The 20,963-nt window shown below is 44.4% G+C and overlaps 1 protein-coding gene across 5 annotated transcripts in view; it reads right to left on the bottom strand.

The window, feature by feature from the left end:
* Window positions 1-20,963, bottom strand: part of METAP1D (methionyl aminopeptidase type 1D, mitochondrial) — a 52,227-nt gene that overhangs the window by 18,224 nt on the left and 13,040 nt on the right. For 3 of the 5 annotated variants that reach the window (XM_085869706.1, XM_085869705.1, XM_085869709.1), the window contains 4 exons: window positions 11,686-11,728; window positions 11,234-11,397; window positions 5,046-5,189; window positions 411-508 (listed from right to left, as the gene is read on the bottom strand). In XM_085869706.1, coding sequence (XP_085725832.1) covers window positions 411-508; window positions 5,046-5,189; window positions 11,234-11,397; window positions 11,686-11,728 — 449 coding nt within the window. The remainder of the gene's footprint in view (window positions 1-410; window positions 509-5,045; window positions 5,190-11,233; window positions 11,398-11,685; window positions 11,729-20,963) is intronic. The other 2 variants (XM_085869708.1, XM_085869707.1) reach the window with 1 other exon arrangement.

Raw genomic sequence — 20,963 nt, forward strand, 5'->3', positions numbered from 1 at the left:
ACCTCTTTCACACATGTGGTACTCTTTACTGTATCATAATGCACTACTCTTCTGCTATTTCAACAGACTGCTCTCAATTCAACTTCTTCTTCATACCTTGCCTTAAAAAAATCCAACTTACAGCGTTTCTTCTCTCCATTCTCTGAATTCGCCTTTATTGCATCCATCAATAAATGTGTTTAATCGCATCTCTGACATAAAACTTTTAATAAAAAACCCAGTTTGCTATGAATGTTCGCTTTCCATCAACCATTCTTTTTTTTTCCAATTTCAGTGCCAACTCACCCCTCTCACCAGAACCAAATTTTAAATGCTAGTGCGATCATTTTTTAGATTGCAAATGGGTCCAAAGTTTTGCTTCTGGCAAAGTTTGATGCACATCACAGAGCATGTCCTGCAGGCTGACTCACCATGATGGTAGATTTCTGGAGGGCCATGGAAAAATGATCCAATTCCATGACCAATAAATTGAGGACACACACGAAACCCACTCTGCAAGGCAAGGTGGCTGAAGGAATATAAAAGGGTGGGGGAGAGTGAGAGGATGGAAATGTTGAAGTTTCTTGATATGACATGTGGGCATGAACCCACACACATAAACCCATGCACACCTGAAGTAAACAACATGACAATGATCAATGCAATAAAAATATTGTTACGGATCCGGGGTTTGAGGCTCATCATGAGGAGAAGCACTCGAGCTCATCCCGAACCTGAGGCCACCAAGCAAGGATAACTCCGCACACCGACAGGTTGCGAATAAACCACAATTGCCGATTGGTTCCGCCAATCCTGACAGGGTTTCACGACTTAGCATGGGTACCTTACCTGTGGACAGCTGCACCAAGGGGGGGGGGGCGGTCTCCTGCCCTCAATACGTAATTGCATGAAGTACACCTCTTTTGAAGATACACCCTTTTTGAAGATACACCAAATAAACACCCCTTTTGAAGATAACTTATCTGATCAGGTGCAGCCGAGCGGAGCTGCCAAGTACGCACTGGCTCACAAGAGCAAGTCCCATGGGGTATAACTTCCAGGCTAGCACTACGGGCAGACCATGCTGAACCAATGGAGGAAAGGGCATGACAAACTGGGTACATTTATAACACAAGCCAGTTTATTAAAAAGCAAGTGAGGCAAAATGACATGCAAATATTTACAAAACAAGACAGTACAGAATTGACCTGTTATTAAGAACTTGCATATTAATCTTAATCTTAACTTATATAAACACAACACATTGGGGCAGAACATCAGTCCCACCCCAGTGTCGCCGCATGGCAGCGTTGGGCCAATCCCTGGTCCCACTTGCACCAGAGTGGGCCAGGCCCACTCCCCTCCCTCCCTCCTCAGTTCCCCACACCACCTGCTACATCTGTCGGCACTGCCTCGACTGCAACCTGGGCAGAGATCTCTGAGAGTCAGCAAAGGAGATTCTGGACTGGAGTGCGGTTATTCCCTCAGTGTGACTTCCCTCAGCCACTAAGCCACCCCATGGTTTTCTCCCCGTGCTTTGCAATCGTCTGTGGGGCAACCCTCCATCGACGACTCAGATCTGGTCCTCATAAGAGGGTCAGTTTTGACGCTGCAGTGAGCGTCAGGCGATACAAAAGATCATGTGGGTGCCTACTGTAATGGAGGACTTGCCCCCGAACGGTATGTGCGTCGGGCCGGTTCGCTGGTCGCAGAAAGTGAATCAATGGGCCACAATTATGGCCGCATTTTTGTGCCAACCGCCACCTGCTGCCGCAAAGTAGGGCTTGGACAGCGTTGATAGATTGGCATCCCATCAGGGCATCAACAACAGCGATGCCCAGCCCCGCCTCGTGACTCACCTCACCTGCAGTCGGGAGATGCAAACCTGAGGAACCAACCCCATCCCTCCCAGCTGCCACGGAAAGGGAATCAGGCTCAGATCTCCGAATCGAGAGTGAGGAGAGAGGTCAGGGGATGGTTTGTGCACTTTCACTTTGTACACATTGTGCTTGCCGCAGCTGCCAAACATTGCACTTACGCAAAGCATGCCAAAAGATGGTGGCGGTCTGCTGGGAAGAGATTTATTTTCTTCGTGAAGGGACAGGCACCCTGAAATGGGTTTTACCCGAGATTAGGGGCCTTCGGGCTGTAGAGTCACAGCTCCTGTGCCCTCTGGCAGGCCCCAGCCGCCCCCTTGAAAATCTGGGTGCGCTGACTGAATCTCGTTTTGAGCCATATCCCTATCCGCAGCAGGTCTCCAAAGCAAACAACCTCTGATGTGTTAGAACAATGTGGGTAAGGGAAGTCAGCAAGCCGGATCCATAAGTTTGGGACAAGGATTGGTTCTGAGGGCTGGGTCGGTTGAGCCAGGGTGTGAAGCAGTTTAAGGCAACACGCTCGCGGTTGGACGAGCCTCCGTTTTCTGGGTCTGCGGGGCTCCCGGTCCGCCAGCATCTCGTGGCATGGCGTCGGGTTCTACCGCTGGTGCGGGTGGTGTGTTCAGTTGTGCAGCTGCATCATTTCCACCCGCCGTCCAAGAAGGTGGGTATGGGTGCCGGTCGGGGTTACCGCTCCTCCCTGCATGGGCATCTTCCTCCTTGTCGAGTGCTCCACATGGGTGCAGCGAACCGCATTTGGTGGTCGTGTCTCCGTCACAGTCTCCCCACCCCCTCCTTCATGAGGACAGGGGTTCGTGGCGGGGGAATGATGGGGGCATGGCCGCAGCGCTTGTCCATGCGTCTTGTCGGAGGTCAAACGTGCGGCTCGGGGATGGGGGGGGATGCTTCGGCTGGTTCTCCCTTTCTAGTCCAGTCATTTTAACTTTTAATTGGAACAAATTACAACAGAATTTTTTCCACCACAATGCATTTCTTTGAGGTCCCCAAAACAACATACTAAAAGTCCCAAAAAATCCTGATAGGGGAAAGACGGCTAATTTGCATAAATCCAAAATGGCCACCAAAATTCAATAATTTGGTATAATGTGACTTGTAGAAGGGCAATTTGAATGTTTTAAAGTTCTAGAGTGGGGTTTTTGCCCTTGGGCTTTCATTTGGAAAAGGTTACAATTTGATTTGATGACAGGTTCATTTGCATATTAATTAGCATATTTTCAAAATGGCCACCGAATGCATATGCTGATCCTATTATAGGCTGGTTTTAATTATAAATAATCTTTAAATTAATTTTTAGTTAAAGAAAATCTCTTTACTTCAGCAAATTATGGCACCAAAAGAGTTTCATGGCATGATGATATAAAGAGACCACTAGAAATAAGATATAATCATCTGATTTAAAGGGGAGCTTCAGTATATTGTGGGAAAGAGGGCGCTATAGCAATCATAATTATTTTCATTTAAATATGGGAAACTCTATGAAAACTAACAACAATCATTTCAAAGAAATTTCAACCAAAGAAGTGCGACACTGTTTTTACTTGAATTTAAAATTTTACAATTTTGTATATGTTATGAATGGATTCGGTGGTTACTGGGTGATTAAATATCGAAGTATGGTGTGGAATGTACAACAGCAATCATATAAAAGGCATTGTAGAATCATCAGTCACCCTGTTATCATACAATATTTAACATGGACAGTGGGCACATCGATTAATAAAGCATCGATGTACATTGAAAGAACTCTTTATCAACTAAAATGTCACTTCTAATTAAGTATAAAAAAGTCAGTCACTGTTTTCTTTCTGAGTCATTCTTACATCAATTAAATGTATGCCCTGTACCTTGTTAAAAGACATGAAACCTGGGCTTGGTGTCCACATTTTATGAATTATTGCAATAAAAGGATTACAAAAATTATAATATATTAATACCACATTTTTTTTTTATTAATTCAAGCCACTTCTGATGCTCCCCTTGAAGTCCTGCCCCTGTAACTATACTTTGGTTTTTAGATTGCCCTTACTGTAGGATGTCTGTTCTTTACACCTCTTGTGCAGGTAATATCTATCAATTGTTACTTAAGTCTGGTGCTTCAGAATTCCTGCAGCTTATTCCTCTGCATTCTGTGCACACATCACTACAGAGGAGGCCGTGGTGACGACATGTGCACCTGTTTGTGCTGCATTGAGTCTTGCAGCCACAGCATATGACATTCAGTAGTTCAGCTGGTGCTGGAGATTTGTCAGTCTGCTTAGGTAGATATTTACCATCTACGACATGCCAGCCCCATTCTCCTGGCTTCATAGTTCTGTTTGTTCCTTTCCACTGCATTATCTGGAAATAAACACGAAGGCTGTGATAAACGGCAGCTGCAGATGTTGGTGGCAAAGTTTGGGGCTCCACGTGAGATTTTCCCTTGGAGATTTTCTCACAAAACTTTCTGTAGCATAGAGCGTCGAGTCGTTCATCTCCACCACCATACAGGGATACAAGTGCCTTTTCTCCAGCTACCACCAGCTCATCTTTTGCTGCTTCTACAGAGTTGAAGACCTCAGCTTGTTCACGGAATTTCGCTTTCTTTATCTCCTTTACAGCTAAGCCTTTCCCCAATCCAAATGGACGTGATGTCACATCGCAGCCGAGGAAGGCGTGAATGAAGAGGATATGATCACATATGTGAGGGCCTAGTGACCCCTTTGTTTGCTTGATGCACCATGATCTGGTTTGTTGTGGAGCTGATTTCTTTGACTCAGATCTCAAGAAAAGCTCGTGTGCATTCATTTCAGCATGATGAAGCAGAAGAACTAGCAAGTCTGTGTCATCTCCTATTACAACAGTATCCTTGCTTCTGGCAGATGCAACAGCTGTCTGGACGATAAGGACATCAGCATCGTCCTTCGCATGGTCAACGCTGCATCCTGCTCTTTCCAGTTTGTCACTTACAAAGCATATGAAGCGCTGCTTGTTGGCTTTGTTGTTCAGAAACTCCTCTTTCTTAGATTGGAGAACCATGCCACCTGTGAAGTGCACTTCAACTCCTGCACAATTTGCTGTTCTCCTAAGGTAGGTGGCATCTTTAATCGTTGGATCATCGCTATATCCATCAAACACAATGGCAGCAGGACCATATTTCTGTGTCACATATCTAACATATAGCTGGCTCACACTCTCAAAAGTAGATCCTCGAGGCCATGGCACTCTATGAAGCAATGCTCCGCCATCAAGAACGTACTGGACATCTCCGCTGGGTTTGCGTTGCTCTTCTGGCACAGCTTTCCAAAGGGTATCCGCAAGGACTGCCTTCTTTGGCTGCAGAGGGAGACAAGATGATTCAAACAATGCAGGGGGGTAACTACAGAGTTCATACTGGAACAGAGATGGCACATCTTGGTAGCGGTCTCGAACAGTAATCAGTCACTGAAATAACAGCTGGGGATCTACAGTAACAGATTTACCCAAGACCTTTACAGTTGATCGTAATGCTAACGTGACTGCTTGGTCAGCTTTGCGGAATTTGAAAGCTTCTACAGATTTGCCCAACATTGAGGAGAGAACCTTTTCTCCAATTTCTCTTGATCTTTCAACGTTGACTCCTTCCTGGGCTGTCATGCCATTAGCTATGTTAAACAGTGACTCATTCTCAACAAAAGGGGACCTTTCTGTCAGGTAGCTGATAAGCTGAAAAAATACAATAAAAATATATTGAAATATTGAATTTGGTAGCCATCTTGGATTTATGCAAATTAGACGTCTTTCCCCTATAGGGATTTTTTGGGACTTTTAGTATGGTGTTCTAGGGACCTCAAAGAAATGCATTGTGGTGGAAAAAATTCTGTTGTAATTTGTTCCAAGTTTGGCCAAATATGAGGCTAAAATGACTGGCCTATTCCCCGTCCTGATGGCAGTCATGTGATGACCCGTATCATCGATCCCCACGCCTCATCCAGCGGAGGTTCAAGTTGGCGTTTTCCTCAGCGAATACGAATGTTTGCATCAGTGTTGGGTGTCCTGGGCCAGATCAGCCCGTCGGTGGTCCTGCAGAGTGAGTGATTCCATTGCGAACGTGAGCCGTTGCCTCCTTGTGGAGTGTTCTGGTTGCAGTGCGCATGCGGTCCACCCGGACCTGTCACGTGCCGTGCCTCCTTCCTCGCATGCGGCGTTCCACGCTTCATTTTTCCCCCGCACGCCTCGTGCCCATGCCTCATGCATGCTCTCGCCTCATGTGTGTCCACGACTCAACCAGCGCATGTGTGAGTGTGCGGGCGTGGGGGTCGTGTCGCGTCGCATGTGTCTGAGGCGCGATCATCGGGGAAAGGTGTGATGGTCTCCCCCATAACTCCAAAACCATGAAGCCAAGAGGTCCGAAACTTTACATGCATACGAAGGGAACTCCAAGGGAGTGCATGAATGAAGGTTGGGCATTTGGGTTAATTTAAACACCCCTTTTGAACATAATTAACAGCCTTATTTAATTATGTTTTATCAAGGCGTCATCATTGGTCAGCTTCTGAGTCGGCCCTGGGACTCCCCCCTTCAGTGTGTGTGTGTGTGTGTGTGTGTGTGTGTGTGTGTGTGTGTGTGTGTGTGTGTGTGTGTGTGTGTGTGTGTGTGTGTATCTATACATATACATATATTCTTTTTTATATTATTTCAACCTTTCCCTGTACATCAACAAACCCCACATATGACCTTCCCATCGGTGATAAGAAACACGAAGGTTTGGTTAGAAAGCACCCATCTACGAACCTTCGGGGTTTTCACCAGTCAACATCGTCGGGAGTTTTTGCAGTACGGGCTGCAAGATATCAACCTTTTGGACAAGTTGATCAGAAAATTCTCCAAATCTTTTCTTGTGCAGAGGCACACCCCTTTTTCGCAAGTACGTTTCCAAGTATTTTTGGCTTCTTTCAAAGCTCTGTAAGCTCTTTCATGCTGCAATCCTTATTTGGCACACATGATATACATCCAGCCACCCCAATGGACCTCATTACTTAGGGGTACCTGTGCATGTATGCCGAGCATTCAGGGTGGACTACGTCATTTTGAACGTCAGATATTAATGGTAAAGCATGTTTGAGCACCGAGTGGTATTCAGTCTTACAAACCACTTCTTAAATAAACCGAGTGTTGTCTTGACAGTTAAGGTGGCTGGCTTAAGATCTTTGGGTCTTGAGCTCGATCCCCTGTCAGCCCATTAAATAACACCAGGTGGGTTGACTCAGCCTGTTGTCCTTCCAAGGTCAGTGCCAGGTTACTAAGTACCAAGTTACTGGAAACAGGAGGAACTGCATCAGCGACAAAGCCACGCTCCCAGCAATGACGCAACCAGCAGCCACAAGCTGCATACAAAATAATAATAATAATAATAATAATAATAATAATAATAATAATAATAATAATAATCTTCTTATATCAAGAAACTTTAAACAACTCAACAATATGCATTATGGTGATGTTGAAATCTGAGTGAGAATAATTCGAAATTTTCAAAATGTTTCATTTCACTCATTTTAAGTGGAAGTTAAAACCAAAGATTCTAACACTGAGCTTCACAGCGAAATAGAAGTGATTTTTGCTCACGCTATATACAGGGTGGGGCATTTATATCTGACGGTTTTATTATCCTTATAACTTTTTTGTTTCTAAACCAAATTAAATTAAATTTCTATACAAACTAGGCACATACTTCAAATTTTTAAAATCAATTTTGATTCTTTATTTCTTGAAAATTACATCAGACAAATGGGCCCCTTTCGAATTTGTGCATTCACGACAGCGGATCATCATGTTCATTACCGCAAGCAATGTCTCTTGATCAATAGAGCGGATGGTTGCAGCGATGCTTGCCTTCAATTCATCGATCGATGTTGGATGTTCCTTATAAACTTTGCCCTTGAGAAATCCCCATAGAAAAAAATCTGGTGAAGTTAAATCTGCCAAATCAAAGTGTGCCTCATTTGTCATGATGATCTTTGTAAAATTGGCATGCTCATTTCATTTTTTTTTTAAAAATGCTCATTGCATTTAAGGTGCTCCATCATTAAAAACTTTCAAGTATTATCTGTAAAACAAAGAAAACAATAATTAGTTATGCCAAGACTGCTTTTGGCGAGAAAGATTGCAAATGTGTCAGGTATAAATGCCCCACCCTGTATAAGCAGCAAGGATGGTTGATGAAGGTGATGTTGTCTAACTTCCCAGCAGATGGAAGTTGAGTGAAGAGAGCAGAGTGTTTGTGAAGTACAACTGTCTTTTGATTAAACCCCTCAACAAAGTGACGGTAAAAATGTGTAGTTATATTATAACTAGCTGGACACCGATTAATTATCAAGGGTAATTATATTTATAACCTAGCATAATTTGAAACACCAGTAATAGACTAGACGCAGTAAAAAGAGGGTGCCTCCTCCCTCATAAAAAAAACAAGGAAAAAAAGACATAAATGTCACAGCCCCCATTATTTTAGTAATTTTGCTGTGCGGAGTTAAAGGGCGATCCCATATTTATGTACAACTAAAATGGCCGCCAGCATACGAGTCGGCCATCTTTGTTCAGATCACAAAATAAAGTGAGGGGCATGTGTATGCCATCATATACTGTGCTTGTGCCAAGTACAAACAAAATCGGACCACGCTTGTTTGATAAATAGTTGGGGGCACATTTAAGCAACAAAATGGCCACCAGTCGGCCAACTTGGACCTGATCTCAAAAAAAAACTAGAAAAAAAATGACATGCATATGCAAGTCATCATTCATTATCTGGGTGCTAAGTTTGAACAACGTTAGTAAATGCATGGCCGAGAAATGGTTGAGGACATGTTTAATATCGGGGGTTTTTTTTAAACTAAAATGGCCACAAGTCGGACATCTTGGATCTGATCTCAAAAACATTGACGTGCATATATAAGCCATCATTCGTTATATGTGTGCCAAGTTTTGACAAAATCAGTAAATGCTTGTCCGAGAAATGGATGAGGACATGTTCAACATCAAGTTTTTTTTACAACTAAAATGGCTGTCAGTTGGCCATCTTGGTGTTGATGTCGATGACGTGCATATGTATGCCCTCATGTGTTGTCTTTCTGCCAACTCTGAATAAAATTGGCCCATAGATGTCCGAGATATGATTGCAGATGTACACACACACACACGCACGGATGGACGGACACGAAAATCACGACCAAATCCATAAGCCCCTGTTTCAGACTAAGTCCAACGGGAGCTAAACATATTGCCAAATACTTCCCAGGTTTGAAACACTTCCTTAGAGGGGTCAGAATAAGTGCCACTCTTCCGAGGTAGGGGTAACCCCCCTCTTAGAAATAGTTTGTTTGAAAAAGATGTCACTCCTACCAATACCTTTCATAAGGCATCGACCTCATTGTAGCCATGTATATATGACTCATGTGTTATGTAGTCATGTGTTGGGTGGTGTGGTGCTGTACTGTTTGAAAAACCCTGAGAAAAAAAACTGCATAAAGGTACCCACCCACCCCCTTGCGAGATTGGGTGACCCCCTGAAAAAAAAAAACATTCTCACCAAGACATTACCAAGTAGGAGAAGCTTCTGTAGAGGTAATACATAGAATGGCTTCTGCTAACACGCGCACACACGCACGTACGCACACACACACCTTTTAGAAATGGATGTAAAAATCTTGTATATATAAATTTTATTTACCTGTGGCCCCAAAACCAGACAAGCTACTATATATATATATATATATATATATATATATATATATATATATATATATATATATATATATATATACATACATACATATATAAGCCATCACAGCTCCCTTCCATCCCTCAGGGAAATCTGCCGAGTACATCTTGCTCCAATGCAAACAATAGCTGGCACAAGCTTTGTGTATTTTCACATCGCCAGCACAGGCTGATTTGAAGAGTTGGTAAATTGGGTAGAATGGTTGGGGGGGGGAGGGGAGGGGAGTTTGCAAAAATAATGTTGTTATGCTTCATGACCGCACACGCACACACACACACACACACACACACACACACACACACACACACACACACACACACACACACACACACACACACACACACACACACACACACACACACACACACACACACACACAAACACACACACACACTCACGTGGTTCCCTTGCCCACCACCACTAACAAAAACAAAGATAAAAGAGCATATTATGTAAAGAGCAATAAAGCTCTCAGACGTAGCAGGTAGCTGGAGATGTGGAGCCAATTATCGACAAAAGAACGTATCATATCACAGAATTCCAAAATCATAAGAGCTTCAGATTTTCAAATTGCATATAATTATACAGCTAAACTAAAATCTGCCTTCATTCATCTTTAACTCTACTATGTCATTTATATATAATGACAATTGTGCCTCCACAAAATTGCAGAAAGTCATTATCTCTTTGCATAACTTCATCTACAGAAAAGAAATAGGGGTGCGGGAGAAGAAGTGTGGAAAAAAGGAGAGAGGTGGCCCTGCGCTGTCTGTAGAAAAGATGTAGCAATTCACTATTGTGTAAATCCTGCAACTGCTGGGTGCACAAGAGGTGTAGAGGCATCAGGGGATAGACTCAGGTGGCACCTGACTTCAAATGTGCTATTTGCGCAGGTAAACACGTGACTCCAGCTAGAGCAGAAAGGTTAGTTTATTGAGATATATCTCTGGAATGTGTAGATTAATTCTGTTACCTCGGTGATATGATTAGTGCAGGTGGTAGTGTGGAGGCAGCAGTGAATGCAATAATTAGAAGTGGCTGGAGCAAGTTTAGGGAGTTGTTATTCCTATTGACATCAAGAGGGACCTCTCTCCGATTAAAGGGAAAACTGTATGCAGCTTGCGTTAGAAGCGTGAAGTTGTAGGACAGCGAAACATGGGTGATCAAAAAGGAGGATGAACGGAGGTGTGAATGGAATTAAATGAGAATGGTGAGGTGTATGTGTGATGTGACACTGAAGGATAGGAAATCAAATGTGGAATTAAGAAATGATTTATGTATTGAAAGCATTAGTGAGGTTATGCGTAGGGGTAGGTTGAGATGGTTCAGACATGTGGAAAGGATGTGGGCAGGTAGTTGTGCGAGGAGATGTAAAAATATGAATGTGAATGCAAGAAGAGCCAGAGGCCATCCGAGGAAAACATGGGATGTGTTGCTGAGAGATGATCTTCAAGTGAAAGGCCGAACAAGAGGGCTAGCAAGGGATCGTGCAGCCTGGAAAGCAGTCATTAGGTGAACCACGGCTTACACATGCAAGCATGGAAATGGCCGTAAACCGACGATGATGATGATAACCAATGTAGTCCATAAATGGCTAAGAAACTAAACATGTATGGATCACCTGATGGTATTGCCGATGATGCAAAGTGGTTGTCCGGGTGCACAAGCCAAGATAGCAGCATCACGGCAATTCCATGCTGCCTCGACCAATTGTTGTCCTGTCTGATCTACATTCCCAATGAGAAAGGTCTCAGAGGTATCTCCATGAAAACCCTTGTAGAATACCTGCACAGTCAGGCATACACCACATATCAGGGACTTTACTGCTTGGAGTGGTGATGTGGTTGTGTACAGATTTAAGGAGGACAGTTATGTCGTGAGAAGGACAAAGCTTTTGTATGCAGAAAGATGCACACAAAGTTAAAGATTGATGGTAAATATTTTTGGAATGATGATATTAAATGCACTCACTGATGTATACAGTATTATATTATTTTATAAAGTAGTGAAAACTGACGACAATATTACATGCCAAGTGGCAGAAAAACATTCAAAAAGGTGTTGTTCACCTACAGTGATATCAACATTGATGATATCTCCATCTTCGAGCGGTCGACTAAATTAGGAAAACAAAAATCAAGAAGAATGCATCAAGATTAGCAATCATCATGATCACATTTACAGAGAGTGTATTATAATAATAAGTATAACGGGCACTCGGTAGAGCGCATACCTTCGCCGCCGCTACTTTTTTCCGGGCACATTTGAAAAACGTCATTTAAAAACGTCTATGGCGTCACAACCATCAGTCCGATGGACGTCAAATTTGGTGTTAGACGTCATTGAGGGCAGTCCAACAAAATGGAATGATAAACACTGAAAAAAAATCGAAAGTTTAAAAATGACGTCATCTTGTGACGTCATTTTGACGCACTTCCAATGACGTCACTACCAATCGCGGACTACCATCCTGAAAGCTCTTATTTCACGGAACATTTTAACGTTGGTTTCATGTCAATCACTCTATTAGATCTGAAGTTATGCCTACAAGTATATTTTGACCTTGAGTGTGACCTTGACCTTGACCATAGAGTTAATTTGCAAAACCTGTTCATAAATAAGCAGATATTTTGGTACTGATCATAATGCCTGGATTTGGGACAATTTCCTTTACAAATTACATAGATATTTGCATATAAAATATCAGGACATTTTAGCCACAATTGAAAAACGTTATGTTCAAATGTCAATGATGTCATAACGGTCAGTCCGAATGACGTCAAATTTAGTGTGTGACGTCCTTAAGGTAAGTCCTACAAAACGGTATGATCAAAACTGATGAGGTCAAAAATTGAAAATTTACGTCATCTTGTGACGTCATTTTGACTTACTTCTGATGACGTCACGTCAAATCTGACACCACGTACCCAAAAGGTATTTCGTCATGGAACAATATGGCGTTGGTTGCATGTCGATAGCTGTCTTATGAAAGAAGTTATGCTCAAAAGTTTGTTTTTGACCTTTTCATGACCTTGACCTTTGACCCGATCGCTCCCAAAATCTAATCAAATCATCCTTGGATAATCACGAATCATCCCACCAATTTTCATGCAATTCGGTGCAATACTTTCTGAGTTATGCGAATAACAAACAAACACACATATTCACAAATAAATAAATACACAGTGACCAAAACATAACCTTTCGCAGAATGCGAAGGTAACAAGGCTGACAGGATAGCCTAGTCCTAGAGGGGCTATGCACACTCGCCTCTGAGCTGTCTAGTCTGGGTTTGAATCTCAGCCCAGCTGCAAATGGTAATCTTGTTGTTTAGCATGTTGGTGATGCATCAATGTGCACCGTCCATCGGAAGTAAGTTAAACTGGGCATCTCCTCCGATAACATTCGTTAGTGGGTGTTAAATATCCCACAGTGTCCTTCGTGAAGAGTAGGCAAGCTATCGCTGGCACCGTGATAAAATTCCAAATTCCTGCACATTCAGTCGAGTGTCTTGCGTTGGAGTGGCGACCTGTCCAGGATGGTAATTGGGAACCCTTGTCAAAGAAACTGCTTTGGTAAAACCGAGGTTCTGTATATATATATATATATATATATATATATATATATATATATATATATATATATATATATATATATATATATATATATATATATATATATACACACATCTATATATTAATACTGAAGGACCAATTTTGTGCTCCTCCTAGCGGCCGCGTCCCGTTTTTCTCGGTACTGTGACCTGGACTGAAAGAAACTTCGTACCTGTAAGAGTGCATCGCACATAGTGGCAATAGTCAACTTTCAACTCTGAAGCAGAATAAACAATTTTCGTTTTACATTCGTTTACATGGCGACGTGTGACGTCACCGCCGAGAAGCGTAAGGACGTCATGACATCATCGGTCATTCGCTGAAGTCATTACGTCTGTCGTCGACAGACTGTTACCGCTGAGAGGTGTAATGCCACTCCTCGAAAACAGCGTCTGCAATGTAAAACCCTCTTCTGCACATGCTGACTACCTCAGAATGTGAATTTGACACAAAAAATGTAACAAGAAACATTGTATCTTCTATATATTAACACTGAAGGACCAATTTTGTGCTCCTCCTCGCGGTCGCGTCACGTTTTTCTCGGTACTGTGACCTGGACTGAAAGAAACTTCGTACCTGTAAGAGTGCATCGCACATAGTGGCAATAGTCAACCTTAAACTCTGAAGCAGAATAAACACTTTTCGTTGAGACGGGGGCGAGGAGTGAAGAGGCGGGGGCGGGGATGAAGAGACGGGGGCAGGGAGTGAAAACCGGGGGGGGGCAAGGTAAGCAAGTTTTTGGGCGGGGGTAAGCAAATTGAAAGCGGAAGACGGGGGAAATGGGGCGGGGGATGAGTGGGTGGGGGCTGGGGTGAATTAGGCGGGGTTGAGTGTGAGGGGGTGGACAGGGGGGCAGGGGCAAGTGGGGCGGGGAATCAATAGACAGGGGGTGCGGAGTAAAGAGGTGGGGGCGGGGCCGGAGTAATTACATTTTTGGGTGGGGTTAAGCAAATTGAAGGCGGGGGATGGGAGGCGGGGGGACAGGGGCGGGGGATGAGTAGGCAAGCACGCCCTGTCCAGTCCATGTCCCTCGACTGTGGTTGAGCTGGTGATGGTGGTTGAATGAACGGAATCCGTCTGTGACGGGGTTTCGGCTAGTATATCATAATACAGTACTTGAAAGAATGAATATTACAATAGCTTATCATTGCAGTACACATCATTATTATACATCAGTATGATAAAAACAGCAAGTTGTGCAAAAAAGCACCTCGGGAACGCACTGTTAAGTTCCAGTTTTGTCAAGGGCCATCCAAAAGGTAAGCACAGTATTACTTTTTCAAGAATAGAGGAGGTTATGCTCCCATTCAGACTCCCACTCCCCCATCCCATCCTACCACTTCCCGATAGATATATATATATATATATATATATATATATATATATATATATATATATATATATATATATATATATATATATATATATGTATATAGTTGCAGTTCTCAGAACCGCATGCATCCAACAGATAGTGGTCCCAAGACAGATATTCCATTAATATACGTGTAGATAGTCCCTTCCCTTTTGTCAAGCGGGACAACAGGGGCGTGCGTTGCGAGGATCTCCTCGCTAGGTTTGCTTCCATCATTCTTTCTTCATTTCATTTCTAACTTCATTCCTACTCTTCTTTTCTGATTATTCCTGAGGTAAATCTGAGCCACGTGCACCCTTTGCTGTGAGATGGGTCCTCAGCAAAGGCCAAGCAGGCATTACACTGGACATCTCTCCTTAGAAACACAGCCTAACAAACGCATGCGCAGCGGTAATTTTCACCCAATGGACAGGGAACACACTCAACACGACGCACACACTGCACGGAACACATACCGAGGAGACGGAAGAAGAAGCACCTTAAAAAGGGCACTCGAACACCACATGAGCATCGACAGCACAGAGCTCCCATCCTCAAGCAATCCCTCAATCGAGGCCGATAATAAAAAGGCAACACCACGCCACGTTGCGCATGATACGGGCGGCACGTACTTTTCAACCCATTTCTGGACTAATTATATTGATTGGGTTTTGCCCCACGCACACGATAGCAGAATCGGGCGAACACGAGCACTGGCCACGTGCGTAATGGCGGATCCACGAGCACTGTACGGAATGTGCTTGAAGGCAGACCCGTGCACCGCTAGCGACACTTTGTTATCGTACAGAGCAGCGCATGAATGGACACATCTTACTGTCTGTGCATGGGTTTGCCATAACATATTACCTTCTCACCTATTCGGCCAGCGAAGCTGCGATCGGGCGGAGGCATGTTGTACAGCTCGGGACACGTTGGCGCACACGGAGTAGGCACATTGACCAGCACTGGTCGGGGCACCCGAGCAGGTGTGCGGGACCGATGCCATCCTCGGCTGGTCGTCAGGGCACGGCCTGGGGTTTTTTGCAAGGCAATTCATGGCACGGAGTTCAGTGTGGGTGATTCGTATCATGTTGTGAGGTAGGAGCGGGATATTTTTGCGGCGTGGGGTCATCTTGCCGGAAATGGAATGTTGCAGTTTCCGGCCATCATGGCCGGGCCGCACAGGAGGTCGGGGCCAATCAGAGCGCCCTATGCGGGTGACGAAACAACGCTTTGGGATGGACCCCTGCCCCACACAGCGGGGCCTATAAAGGTCCGAGCGGAGCCATCCTCGCTCGCTCTCTGCCCTGCCTCGCGTTCCGCTCAAGCTGGACTTCGACTCTGCCTTCTGTCGTCATCACTTCGACTCCGCCTTCTGCTTTCCACCCACATGACGCTGACTCCACCCACCCACCTGGTCCCGCCTACCACTCCGTACACTCACTCTGGACTCCACCCTCGTAACTCAAGCCCTTCCTTCACGCCCACGGTCTCGACGCGAGCTGCCCGAAGCAAGACGACGTGCCAGCTGTCGGGGGGGGGGGGTACCGCACCATGGAGCATTCCCCCCGAACATATTGGTGGCGCGTTCAGGCAATCAATTACACAGAGGTACCGAGAGACCGTAGCCTCAACTCCTCTCCTGTCTTGCTTCAATTCCTCTTCATTGGGATGTGTGTGTGTGTGTGTGTGTGTGTGTGTGTGTGTGTGTGTGTGTGTGTGTGTGTGTGTGTGTGTGTGTGTGTGTGTGTGTGTGTGTGTGTGTGTGTGTGTGTGTGTGTGTGTCCTGGCACCTGTCTATATAATTAAGCCTGCAGAAGATTATTATTATTTTCGGGTTAGGTCTGCTCTGCGTCCGCTTTCATGTTGATTGTTATTGCCGCACCACACCTTTCTTCCCTATCTCTGCACAACACACCCCAATAAACCTATTCCCTGTACCACATACTTTTCCTCGCCCCATTATAAATAAATTATTATTGGAAATGTTCCCTGCTCGTTTTTGTCTTTTCCTTCATTGATCCAGCATGGTCCGAATCCTAGATTAGCCAGGACTTTATTCCCAACGATCCGTTACTTTTAGCCGGTACGTCCTTGGCAGTGTCGCTCGGCTGCATCCGATCTGGTGAAGTGATCCGGTTCGGACAAGGCACACCGAGGGCGTGTTCCCCGGTAATAAAATCACGTGGTTAATTAGGTAACCCAGTTAATCCATAGACGGGAGGACCCTAAATCACGCGGTTAAGTTATTGGCATCCACGGTCGGTTAAGTGACCTTCCACATCATGGAAATATCCGTGTGCGACGGCCTACAATTCCGGGGAGTCTGGTGAGAGCCGAGCCAGCTTTGCCCGCCTCATGGTCTTCTCACCCAACCCCCGGCCTGCAACAATATATATATATATATATATATATATATATATATATTGTTATTGTTATTGTTATTGTTATGGGTTTGGCAGGTGCACGAGAGTGAGGGAAATTCTCGGACCCACTTCCCGGCCGATGACCCTGAAACCGACGAGCCGCAGTTAACTCTGTGGCATGATGGGTTGCTAAGCAACCACAGATGCCGTCCGAGATGCTTAATTTAGGCGTGGTCCAGCGTCCAAATCCCGCTTTACCTTTGCCGCAAATTAATCACCCCAGATAAGGACTGTGCTTCCCAACGCTCCACTGCTGTCAATCAAACCAGCCGAGCGATACCATTCATTCTCTATCGAGTGCAGCCTGTGGCTGCTGGTTGCATGATTGGTTGGGACGCGGCTAAGCCGCTGATGCAGTGTCCCCCTTACCAGTACACTGGTGCTCATTTTGCCGACCTCGGAAGGATGACAGGCTGAGTCAACCTCCTGGTGTATTTTAATTCAGCGGCCAAAGGGGGTTGAATTCAGGACCCTAGGATCCTAAGCCGCCACCCTAACCACTAAGCCAACACCAGTATCATTCATTAGAACATTGAATATTGTCCAACCATTAAAAAATGGTGAATGTTGACGATTGTCTAACCATAACAAATTGGCGGGGCGGAACTCCCTGTCACTATTACACACTATGGTCTAACCAATGGAAAGAGACGATCAGTCAGTTTGGAAAGCAGTTTTTAAAAGATTAGTAAAGGCATGTATTTACAAGGCAAACAGTGTTACAAAAGAAAGAATTGCTCTTACCCCAAGTATGTAAGCACACTTCGTCAGTCAACCTGTCACAATTCCTACACACACATGTGCCTCAATCATTCTGGGGGAGCAAGATAAGAAAGAGTGACAGAGAAAGTGATTAAGTTGAGGCGTAGGGTCAGCCTCTCACTCACCTGATGCAAGCGGCGAGCTCACATTGGTCCCAACATAAGAAAGGGGAGAGGAAGAAAGAAGAGGAGGGTAGAGGATGTAGAGGGCAGTGTAGGGAGAGGTGCTGGTGAATGCCTGTCGTGCTTTAGAGGAAAGCGTAAGATGCGACTCAGTAACCCAGCTCTAAAAAGGATGAGGGTTATTTTTGAGAGCTCTTATGCATTCAAAATTAATGAATTAGATGATGGGAAGCAGGCGATAGAAAGTGTAACGGGGAGATTATAACAAGGGAACAAGATAAGAACATCCAAATTCCCCCTGCATGAGTGTTCACCATTAGCCTGTAAATCAGTGTGTTAGCCAGCGCGTCCAGAGAAACTTCGCTTTTTGGTCCGATTCTCAGCTCTCTGCCGCACCACATTTACTAGCCTGTTTGTCCTCGCAAGTGCAGTCTTGGCTCATCAATTGCCCAAATGTGCAAGCTCTCAGCCCTTGAACTTATTGGCTTATATGGTCCCTGGGAGGGGCGTGGTTTTGGGAAGAGCAGCTTCAAGCACAGCTTTATCTTCATGGATGGCTACCTCCTTATTGGTCCATCTTGTTTCCATGCAATGCTCATTTGGTGAGCCCAGCTCCTGCATGTAGCGCCGACGACCAAGGCGAGGCATCGGTGGTTGATGTCATCACTGGAGGCCCACCTATCTTCCGGCGCTGCAGGCTCGTGCTGCATAACGATGTTCTTGGTTTGATTGTATTTGTAGTTGCTGCACAGGGTCCGCACTACGTTATGATGTTCTTGATTTGATTTGATTTGAAATGGTGGTTTTGTAGTGTTGGTTATGTCAAATGTAACCTCGAGTGTAATTCTTCTGACACATACGTTTATGTAGGCGGTGTACAGGTAACTGACAGCTCTAAATAGGCAAAAAAAATACCCCGGGTTACGTGCAAGAAGCAAAAACATACCTACTGCTTATAATTCAAAACACTTCACTGCACTGGAAAACATGGGGACAAGAATACTGTCCTGTAAATGGTGAGGACTTGGAATAAATACCCTCTCCCACCTGGAGGCGGCATTACACGAAACAGATTTACATAAAGAATTTGCGCCACCCCCCCCCCACCTCCCAAAACCACCGGAAAGACAAAAACACCCCTATACATTAATTGGGGTCGTGCTGATTCTCTGTAACAAGTCTGGATGTAATTGGCCCAGAACTGTAGGAGTCATGCAACAAACACACCCACAAACAAACACACAAACACTGGTCAGTGAATTATAGTAAGGATTATACTCATAAAACTTCAGTTCAGGAAGAATGTCCATGAAGGTCGTTAGAGTCAATAGGATTGAAGTAACATTCAAAATGTCAAATCCACAGTTTGATCCACAGTTATTGAAGTGTACGTGGAGAACTGAAGTGACTATATAGTGAGACGTCTAGTTGGAATTTAAGTTCATCTTTTGTAATGGAGAAACAATTAAACATTTTTCACAGAATTTCTCCTGCAAATATATCATCAACCTCAAAAGTTCAAAGCTTCCAGAGAAGAATTCAGTGATCAACACTGGAAGCAAACACATGTTGCATGAGTTTACATTTTTCTGGAGCACATCTAACATATCGCAGTTCTCAGTTGCTATGACTATGACATTGCTCATTACTTTGGGGAAGAAACAGCTGAAATCGATTTATTCGCATATCTTGCCGGTTTACAATCGGTGCAACCCGATCCGATGGCGGTATTGTCACTTGGGATCCACACTGTTCTGAGTTGGCACAAGTCTGTCACAAGCTTCACCTTGGTCAAAATCGTGAATTATGCCTTTTTGAGATAGTTGAAGCTTGCGCTTTTACATGGTCTGGCCATCCATCCACCATCGGGACCATACTCTGTGCAGAGCGTTGGTGCTGCCAAAGCAATCTCCTGGGCTATTTGGCACAATCCTGGATGGGTCACCACTCCGATGCAGGATACTCAAATGGCTCAATCATCCCAGCAAGCTGGTACTTATTTTTCTGACCTCAGAAGGATGACAGGCTGAGTCAATCCCATTAATTGCATTCCATCGGGACCATACTGTGTGCAGAGCATTGGTGCTGCCTAAGCAGTCTCCTTGGCTATTGGGCACAATCATGGACGGGTCGCCACTGCGACACAGGATACCAGCAAGCTGGCACTCATTTTGCCGACCTCGGAAGGATGACAGGCAGAGCCAACCCAACCTGGTAGTAATTCAACAGCCGAGTGGAATTTAAACTCAGGATCATAGGATCCCAAGCCCACCACCGAATCATGAAGCCAACACCAGGCATACATGGTCCGATCATTGTCTCCTGAAGTTGACTTATTTGCAAATCAAATGCACTTGGGGGGGGGTCTTTGAATTGGATATGCCTACACTGTGTAATGCTGACTTGTGCATTGGGTGCAATGCGAGTGCAACTCGGGCCAGACAATTCGCACAAGTGTGATCTGTGCACTGTAGTGTGGTCCCATTAGGCGTCAGGACTTCATGTGATCTTAGTTCCTGTCGTACCTTGATGACTTCACCTGAAAACCAGGTTTTGTTCAAGTAATCAAGAATTCTGACTTTCTGTCTGACCTACAAAGGTGCAAAATTTGGACGTAATGCACCTACTAGACCAAACTAATCCCACTCCATCAACATCGCTCATTGGGTCCTGAGGGCCCGTTGGTCACCCACGGAGCACCGCGGGTTACACTTTATCATGATTCAAATGAAAATAGCAGGTATATATATATATTACGTACACGTGGCAGTATTTACATTTAAGCACAAATACATTAAAGGGGCTTACAAAAAGGGGTTTAGTCCTCCTTCTCATGCACATTTCAATATATATGTATAGTGTGACCCTATTACTATTATGTGATACTTATGCAATCCCTAATCCACTTAAGGGAATAAGAGGATTTGAGGGAGAAAAGAAGAAAAAAAAACATGCAGAGACATTGTCACATGGTGTATCCACGTAACATCATCATGCAACATATCAGTCTTTCAACAAATACTCGTTTATGACGCATCAAATCTCTTTGGGACTAAAATACACATTTGCTAAATAT

The sequence above is a fragment of the Eptatretus burgeri genome, chromosome 2 (genome assembly GCF_056783735.1).
Source record: "Eptatretus burgeri isolate ZD-2024b chromosome 2, Ebu_testis_v1, whole genome shotgun sequence".
NCBI lineage: Eukaryota > Metazoa > Chordata > Myxini > Myxiniformes > Myxinidae > Eptatretus > Eptatretus burgeri.